This window comes from Petaurus breviceps, unplaced genomic scaffold (genome assembly GCF_028583685.1).
Source record: "Petaurus breviceps papuanus isolate PSGF00001 unplaced genomic scaffold, PetGlider_PUasm1.0 90823, whole genome shotgun sequence".
Taxonomy (NCBI): domain Eukaryota; kingdom Metazoa; phylum Chordata; class Mammalia; order Diprotodontia; family Petauridae; genus Petaurus; species Petaurus breviceps.
In genome coordinates, this window is record NW_027187352.1 from 6,120,465 (window position 1) to 6,130,324 (window position 9,860).

Sequence of the window (9,860 nt, forward strand, 5' to 3'; positions counted from 1 at the left end):
GGCTGTCTTTCAAGAAGCCATCAAAGGGAAATGGGTGGGGGCAGGGCATCCTAACTTTCCTCTTGCTTGACTGAGGTCAGTGGGACTGCTGGGACTCTTCACCCAGAATCCACAGAATGGCAGAGGTAGAAGGGGCCTTAGAGACCACATAGTCAGACCCTCATTTCACGGAGGGGGAAGTAGGCCCAGGAAGGAGAATAGATCAGGTGTCCAAAATTCCAGCCCAGGGCTTTTTCTACCATGGTGCCAGAGGGATAATTTATTCCTCTTGGGTCTTTCAGCAGTTTCCAGAGCACTGACCCCTTAATACTGCGAGTAGACAGTATGTGAGTTATTTTTTCCTATTTCATAAATGGGGAAATGGAGGCTTAGGTGGGGAAGTAATTTACCCAAGTTTATCCAGCTGGTAAGAATCACAGGCGGGATCTGAACCCAAGACTCTTGACCCTAAGGCCGGAACTCTTGCTACCATATTCCCCCTTAGGAGACAGCAAAGGGAGTTCTGGGGGGTCTGTACTGCATAGAAACCTCCTTCAACTCCCTTGGGAACAGCTCCCCAAGAGAGAGAAGCAAAGCCAAGAATGGTGATGGGAGAAGCCAAGGGACGTGAGAAAATGCAGCGAGTGGGATCCAAGCCACAGGAGTGCACTGGGCCAGCTCTCTGGGAGGCAGATGTTTCAGCAGAGACTCCCAAGGATTCAACTGCATTCTGGTGATGAGGGTGGTGGCGAGAAAAGGGAGCCCAGACATGCCCCTGGGAAATGATGGGTCCTTTCAAACCTGGCCTAAAGATTATAAGAAGCTGATCCCTTCACTGTCCCTACCATTATATACCTAGACTCTGGAGGACCTTGAACCTGGTGTTTGGAGAAACCACATGGTAGAAGTAATGAGAGGGGGTACCAGAAAAATCCCTGGACTAGGAAGTCAGGACATGAGGGTCCTCACACTGCCACTGATGCATTTCATGTTCCTGGGGCAGTACCTTCTCTCCTTGGCCTCAGTTTCCTCAGCTATAAATGAGGGTGCATTGGACTAAATGGTGTCCCCATTCTGTGTTCTGAGAACCCTTTCAGCTCTGCCATTCTGATTTCTAAAGGCTCCTTCCAGCACTAACAGTCTATATTTTAAAGAAAATGGGCAGCTTTGGTATTATGGAAACAGCCCTGGTTTGGGAGTCAGAAGAGACAGATGCAAATTCTTGCTCTGCCATTTATAAGCTGCGTCCTTAGGTAAGTAATATAACTTCTGTTTCTCCACTTCCACATCTGCAAAGTGGGGGTAACAATAACCTGTTGTGAGGATCAAAGCAAGCAGCATGGGATAGAGGAAGAAACACTGAACTTGGAGTCAGGAGACCTGTGTTCTTAGTTCATGTCTGACCTCTAAGAGTTTGCCTTACTCCTCTGGGCCCCAAGCTCCTAATCTATAAAATGAAACTAGACCAAGTGATAATTAAAGGTCCCTTCTAGCTCTAACAGTTTGTGTTTTGAAATCTTTTCAAATTTTGATATTTAATGTTCTAGCTATAATAATCTATGCTCTTAGCTCTAAGAAGTAAGTTCTAAACTTTAAACTAAACTTCAAAACTTAGAACTTTCAGTTCTAATATTCTTCATTCAATGTCTTCCAGTCTCCTTCAGTTCTGATTTTCTATATCAGAAAGTCCTACCTGGTTCTCCCATTTTCCAGTCTATGTTCTGAGGTCTCTTTGGGTATAACCTCTATCTACTACATTACAAGGTCTTTTTGGCCTCTGGTGGTCCATAAATACCAGATTTATCCTGGGCTTCACCCAGTTAATGATATATCCCTTGCATTTAACATCTGTTCAGGTTTCCAGTACTTCTAGAGGCCAACAATAGCCGGGATAATTCAAATATAGTAGAAACATCAAACCATTCTTTTGATTTGGGAAACTATTACGAAATTCTTATCTGCATCATCTTTTATGACTGGGAGTTAGGAGGCACGGTGGGGTAGAGTGCTGTATGGTGTGGGAAGATCTGAGTTCAAATTCTGCCTCAAGTATATTTACCAGAAGTACCTAACTTTAATAGCTAATATTTATATAACATCTTAAGGTTTGCAAAGCCCTTTAAATGTATTATTTCTTTTGATCCTCACATTAACTTTCTGAGGCAAGTTTATTGCATGTATTATTACCATCCCTGTTTTATAAATGAGGAAAATGGGGGTCAGAGAAGTTAAAACACCTGCTTGTGGTCCCATAGCTAGTAGATTTTTCAGAAGAAATTTGAACTCGGGTCTCTCTAATCTCATCCCACTCCCTTTTCCTTCCTTCCTTCCTTCCTTCCTTCCTTCCTTCCTTCCTTCCTTCCTTCCTTCCTTCCTTCCTTCCTTCCTTCCTTCCTTCCTCCCTCTCTCTCTCTGTCTCTGTCTCTCTGTCTCTGTCTCTCTCTCTCTGTCTCTCTCTCTCTCCCTTCTGCATCTGAGATCTCTTTTCACCTGTCAAGTTCTGAAATTCAACAAGAGGACTAGGTGAGTTTGAAGGTCCTTGCAGCTCTAACATTCTGGACTGCACTGTTACATGTAGATGGGTGGCCAGCACCATCACCTCCACAGCCAGAGCTGCACACAGTTTACCCTCCAAATACACCTGGAGCGGCTTTACCTCTCAGAATAATCTGTGTATCTCTGATGTCCTCTCCAGAGCAGCCCCCATCTATCCCCAATATAGAGCTTCCTGTCCTGCTCCCTTCCAGTCCCACCCAATCAGAGACTTGCAGACTTTTTTGTGGGGGTCCCCAGCACTCAGCACAAATGCCTGGTAGAGAGTAAATGTTTAATAAATGTTGATTGCTTGACTGACTGATATAGTAAGAGCTTCATGGATGAATGAATGAATTTAAGGTACACAGTGCAAATATTATTATTGCTATTCTGTAAACGAAGAAACTAAGATAAAAAGAGAAGAGGGTCTCAACATAATGTATAGTATTTAATATATAGGCTTTCTTGAAATGGAAATTTATTGCTATATATTTTGAATTCTCTCTTATGTTCTGTTGTGCACATTACATGTTTTTTTCTTATTTTATATTTAGGACTTAATATATGTTTATAATCTGTTTCTTTTTATGTGTATAAGTTTTCATTTAAAAATTTTTTTTAAATAAAAATTTTTTTAAAAAGAGGGAGAAGAGGGGATTGGCCCCAGGATGACATAAGCAGGAAGTGAAGGAGCCAGAATCTGACATAACAGTCTCATCTGGAAGAGTATCCAAAGGCCATTGGGTCCAACGGCCTGACCCTGAACAGGTGCCCCCTCCCCATTGTTCCCTCTGATAAGTAGATATTCTGGTTCTATTGAAGGCCCTCCGTCAAAGCAAAGTTCCCTTCCTCCCTAGGAGGCTCATTCTATTCTGGGACAATTCTCTCCATTACCAAAGGCTGAAGATCCTACTGTGTACAGAGCATGGTACTAGGTGCTAAGAGGAAATATAGTGTATATCTGGGGATCCCTTGCCCTCAGAACTCAGAGGCTAGTAGTGGGTCAAGACAGAGAACTACACTCTAGGGTAAGGCCCAATCCCCAGCCACTACCTTACCTGTCCTGTGTCCCGTGTGAGCCCACCTTCTCGTTCTTCATGCAGAAGTCAGGGGAGCTCTGCAGGTAGATCAGCTCCGTGTCCTGGACAGGCCGAATGTCCAGGTCCTTGGGCACCAGGTGTTTTCGGTTGCCCATGGGGCGATGCACCACCTTGGTGGCTGATAGGTATTTGGTCTTGAGGTCCTGGGCCACATCTCGAAGCTCCTGCAGCCCCTTCCAGCAAGTCTTGATGGAGCAAGAGCCAGAGACCCCATGACATTTACACTTCATCTCTAGGGATGCTCTCAGGGCCTGTGGAGGTAGGGAGGAAGAGGCCATGCTTTAGGTGGAGAGATGGTGGCAGGTATCTCCTTACAGGGTCAGTCTGCCTCTCTTCAGTCAAAAGAGGTCATCTTGGTAAAGCACTTAATACAGTGACTGCCATGCAGCATGTTTTTAATAAATGCTTGTTTCCTCCCTCCTCCTTCCTCTCCCATACTCATCAAAGAAGAACATTACTATGGTCATCATGTGTATTTTTACTCCTAGCTTGTGTCTCTTTTTTCTCCCCCATCCACTAACCCACTAATATCAACAGCTCCCATTGCTACAGTGCCTAAGGTTTACAGGAAAGCCTGGGTTCAAGTCTTGTCCTGACACACACTGGCTGAATGAGCCTGAACAAATCATTTAGGCCCTCAGGTAACTTTCCAAGACTATCAGTGGTAGAGCAAGTACCAAACTATTAGTAGAGGGATTTCCTCACCCAGGAGTTCCCCCTTAATGAAATCCCAAATCCAGTCTCTAGCCCTACCCCTTTAACTTTTACAACGCCTTTTCTTCACAGAAAACCTGCTGCAGGATGGAATGAGGAAAAGATTATTGGGTCCATTTTAATGGATGGGGAAACTGAGGTCCAGAGAAGGGAGTGATCTGCCCAAGGCAGTGGTCAGCAGAGAGCTCTTTGCTTTACATCATCCTGACTCTTGTTGTTGGAAAAACAGCCCAGCTCCAACTCACATCCACATCTCAGCCCATAAAGGTGGACTTGTCTCAGCCCCTTCCAACCACGCAGAGCTGCTATGGGAGAGAAGGGAGAATGAATCATAGACTCACAGGCCCAGAGGGACCGTCTAGCCTGACGCCCTCAAATTACTGAGGAAATTGAGGCCAGGAGAAGGGAAATGTTTTTTCCCCAGGTCACAGAATTTATTAGTGGAAGAATTAGGTCTAAAATAAAAAGTTCCTAATTTCTGGTGTTCTTTCTATGACAAGATGATAATGTATGTGAAAGCATTTAGAACAAGGTTTTCTTCAAAAAATTCTAAATTTTGACTTAGTTTTGCAAAAATTATAAATTTAAATTATAAATTTTATACATTTTGATTATAAATTTATTTAATAAAATAAAAAGTTATAAAGAAAAGTGATTAACTTTGGTTACACATTTTATTAAAATGATCAATTTTAATTATCAATTTTAAAAATTACAATTGTGAGGTATTGGAAAAGGCATCAGATTAGGCCTCCTAGAGACCCTCTGCCACCAGCTCCCCGAGCCTGATCCAACTTTACTGTTTACCAGCGGTGTGACCTTATCACTTCTGCTCTCTGGGCCTGTCTCTTTTCTATTAATAATAATAGCCAGCATTTAAATAGAGCTTTAAGGTTTGCCGAGTTTTTTGCACACATTATTTCATTTGATCTTCATAACAACTTGGGGAGGTAGATGCCATTATTACCTCCATTTTAGAGATGTGGAAACTGAGACTCAAAAGGGTGATATGACTTGCCCAGGGTGTCATTCAAGACACTTAAGCCAGGGTCTGAAATCAGATGAAACTCCAAATCTAACCTTCTAACCACTGCACCACCCGGCTGACTATAAAAATAAGAGGATTAAACTGATAATCTCAAGGTCCTTTCCAGTTCTGACACTCTATATCCCAAGGGTCCTTTCAACTCTGACATTCTGTGTTCTCAGGTCCCTTCCAGCTCTGACATTCTGAGTTCTAAGGTGCCTCTCAGTTCTGACATTCTGTGTTCTAAGGCCCCCCCCTCCCCCGCTCCCCGTTCTGACATTCTGTGTTCCAAGGTCTCTCTTACTCTGACTTTCTAGATTCTAAAGCCCCTTCAGTTCTGATGTTCTCTGTCCTAAGGTCTTGCCCTAGTTTGATGGCATTCTATGTTCTAAGGTTCCTTCCAGCTTTGACATTCTTCATTCTAAGAGCCCTTTCAGCTTTGATGACATTCCGTGTTTTAAAGCCCCTTCTATTCTGTGCTCTAAGGACCTTCTCAGCTCTGACATTCTCTGTTCTAAGGTCTTTTCCAGTTCTAACATTCTGTGTTCTAATGCCCCTCAAAGTTCTAACATTCTCTGTTCTAAAGCCCCTCTCAGCTCTGATATTCTGTGTTCTAAGGTTCCTCCCAACTCTGACATTATCTATTCTAAGGTCCATTCCAGCTCTGACATTTTATGCTCTAAGGCCCCACCCAGCTCTAATGACAGTCTATGTTCTAAGGTCTAACTTAGACATTTCCATATTCTATGGATTTTACAATTAAAACAAAAGGAAAAGTTCTTTGGAAGTCAATGTGATTCTCCCCCCTTCACTAAGTATAGCCACCAGTCCTCAGGAGCCAATGGGAAAGCACACGTACTCTGGCACCTGATTCAGGCCTGATGGTGTCAAACTAAATAGAAGTGCGGGGTGGCAGGACCCCAAGTTGTACAGAAGGACCCTTGGGGACAGCATGTGGACTTTGGAAACCACATACTACGATTCACTGTCTATGTCATTGTGTTTTCATTTGTTTTGTCAAATACTTTCAACTGCACTTTGATCTGTTTCAGCTTCCAGTGTTTTGTAGGGTCCTGCCTTTGGGCCTCCCCTCTGGGTTCACATTGGACACTTCTGCTCCATCTCACCAGGGAGTGGAAAACAGAACCCCAGTGTCAGAGCAAGTCTAGTCAGGGGGATACAAGATCTAGAACCGAGCCTAGATCTGGAGCTAGAACCTCAGAACTTCTGGTTCAGCTTCCTCATTTCAAGGTAAGGAACACGAGGGCAGTGGAACAGCTTCATACAGGGCCACCCAGCAGTACCAGGATTCAAATCCAGGTCTTCTGATTTCAAATCCAATGAGCTTATTAGGTCTCATTTCTATGGCCCTTTAAAGCTTACAGAACTTTTTTTTTTTTTTACAGACAGCCCCTTCACAAGGCAGGGCCAACATTTTAGTCCAATTTTACAGGTGAGGTAATTGACTGGAGGAGTGAAGCTTATTCTCACTCATTCCACAAGCATTTATTGAATTCTAAAAGAGCACTGGGGGTGGGGTTGGAGGTAAGGGAGGGTGTGTGTGAACACAGAAATAATGATGCATCTTTCCTTGCCCTCAAGGAGCTGACATGCCATTGGAATCACCCAGATTGTGAATCAATGGCAATTATGGCAGACGCCCCACTCCCACTGCATGGATAGAATCTCCAAATCAGAACATTTGGGAGGTCCAAGCACCCTTCCTTTAGCTGGCTAAAGACTCAGAGACTCTGAGCATGGTTGCCAGGGAAGGGGAGGGACTGGGCTTTCTCTTCCTCCAATCTCCTGGGGCTAAAGGGACCTGGTTTCTGGCCAGGGAAACCTACAGCTCTCTGGCCTCAGGCTGAATAATAAACAACATTTCAATCAAGCTTCCAGGATTGCACTCACTCTCACCCCAGAGAACCAGCTAGGGTATTACTGACTCCATTCTACAGATGAGGACACTGAGATCACAAGGAAAATGACTCAGCCAAAGTGATTTATCCTAGATGATACAAATTATTAATAAATGTCAAGAACAGAGGTTTCAGCCCAGATGTTCTGACACTAAGGCCAAGGCTCCTTCTACATTTTCACTAACTTCTAAAGCATAATTTACTATATCATGCCCTGAGGATTCCCCTGGGTTTGGGTTCTCCTTCCTAACCTCTTCCCCTTTCCACCCATTTTAGGATTAAGCTACACTGGACGTGTTGTTCTTCCTTGTCCAAGACACCCCATCTCCTGCCTCTGAGTTTATTGTTCCCCATACCTGGAATGGTCTCCCTCCTCTCTGCATCGTGGCTTCCTGAGTCCCTTTAAGGGACAGCTCAAATCCCACCTTCTGTGTGGTGGGTCTCCCAGAATGGAGAAGGTACTTCCCTTCAGCTTATCCTCATCTACTCTGTGTGTGACCTGTATGTACCTGGCTATCTTTATGCTGTCTGTGAATTCCTCCCGGGGATGGAGGGGCACCCATGTTTTCACCTTCCTTTGCATCCTCAGGGTTTGCCACTGTGTCAGAAACATACTATATGCTGATGATACACTTGTTCAAAGACTAACTGCCCTCTCATTGATGGATGATGGGACCAAACATGGAGGGCCAGCAACATTTGGGGCTCAATGGAGCTTGAGGAAACGATCCAGAGGGGCCAATTCAGGCCTTGGTACTTGTAATGTGGAAGGTCTCTCACTGCCCTGTGGTTTCTGGGGCATTGATTACACCATTAACAGCCTGGGTCTGAGTCCTGTCCCTGCTATAGACTTGGTAACTTGTACACTGCCTCAGTTTCCTTTTCTTCACAATGAGAGTGATTAAATTGTGCTGCTCTATCCCAGAAGGGAGAATTAGCCCAATGGTGAGGCAACTAGGTGGTACAGTGGACAGGGTGTTGGGCCTGGAGTCTGACAGACCTGAATTCAAATCCAGCCTCAGACACTTACTAGCTGTGTGACCCTGGGCAAGTCACTTTACCTTGTTTGCCTCAGTTTCCTCATCTGTAAAATGTGGGTACCTCTTAGAGTTGTGATAATCAAATGGGATATTTGTAAAAAACAAATACTAGCTATGATGATGATGGTATAAAGAGGGAGATTTAAGCTTTGTGTAAGAAAAAACTTGCTGGGACTTCACACTGTCTAAAAATATGGTGGATTCCTCCCTTCTACTTTGGAAGAGGTTACAGAATCATAAATGTGGGGATAGAAGCCTCTCATTTTACAGCTGAGGAAACTGAGACCCGGAGGCACCATGTGTAAAAAGCCAAAGCGAGGCTTCAATCCTTATCCTTAGACTCCAAATCCGGCCTTCCTTCCATTGTACCACACTGTGTCAGGTAAGAGATCCCCCCTCCCCAGAAGTCTTCTTCAGAATCATGATTCTGGTTTGCTTCTGAGCCACATGGTCTTGGCTCTGACCCTCACTAGATGGCCTTAAACAACCTGAGGTCCATGGACCCCCAAGGGATCTGCAGATAGATTTCAGGGGATCCATGAACTTGGATGGGGAAAAAAGGTCATGTCTTCATTTTTGTCACCTCTAAGGGGATTTTAGCGTTCTTTAAATTTAATAACATGATTCTGAGAAGAGGTCCATAGATGTGACCAAACTATCAAAAGGGTCCATGACACAAAAAAGGTTAAGTCCTTCAGTCTAATCCATCCTCTCCATCTTGCTGAGGAAGAAGCCAGAGAATGGAAGTGACTTCCTTGAGGTCACCAAGCTGGTTAGTTGCATAGCCAGGCCTAGAACTGAGGTCTCCCAAGATTCAATGTTCTCCCAACTCCACTCTGTCCAATGGCTATGGTCCAGGGACTGTTTCCTCTCCCATGACTTTCTGAGGTCATCACTGCTTAATCACAGGCACTCCTAGACCATCTCTTCAGTTTAGGAAGTCCTGAGAGTGGCAGAAAAAAAAGGCCAGTTCTCAAGTACCTAAGTCCACTTCAGACAATACCAATACAGTAAAGGGATTGAACCCATGCCCTTGTGGGGTGGGTGTAACCCAGCCTCATTTGAGCTACTCAGAGAATCATAAAATGTGAAAAGTTGAAGGGAGCTTAGAACAGAATCCAGAATGCCAGAGATGGAAAGGAGCTTAGAACATAGAATGTCAGAGATAAAAGAAACTTTAGAACATAGAATATCAGCTGGAAATTACTTTAGAACCTAAAATGTTAGTGTTGAGATCTTAAAACATAGAATATTAAAGCCTGAAGGGCCCTAAGAACACAGAATGTCAGGGATGGGAGGACCCTTAGAACACAGAATGTCAGGGCTGGGAGGACCCTTAGAACACAGAATGTCAGAGCTGGAAGGGACCTTAGAACACAGAATGTCAGAGCTGGGACGGCCCTTAAAACAGAGAATTTCAGAGCTGGGAGGGACCTTAGAACACAGAATGTCAGAGCTGGAAGGGACCTTAGAGCACAGAATGTCAGAACTGGGAGGACCCTTAGAACAGAGAATGTCAGAGCTGGGAGGGACCTTAGAACAGAGA

The 9,860-nt window shown here is 44.2% G+C and overlaps 1 protein-coding gene across 4 annotated transcripts in view; it reads right to left on the reverse strand.

Annotated features, from left to right (window-relative positions):
- WNT11 (Wnt family member 11) overlaps nt 1-9,860 on the reverse strand; it is a 61,847-nt gene that overhangs the window by 6,664 nt on the left and 45,323 nt on the right. For all 4 annotated transcript variants that reach the window (XM_069070880.1, XM_069070878.1, XM_069070881.1 and 1 more), the window contains exon 5: nt 3,573-3,865. In XM_069070880.1, the coding sequence (XP_068926981.1) occupies nt 3,573-3,865 (293 nt within the window). The remainder of the gene's footprint in view (nt 1-3,572; nt 3,866-9,860) is intronic.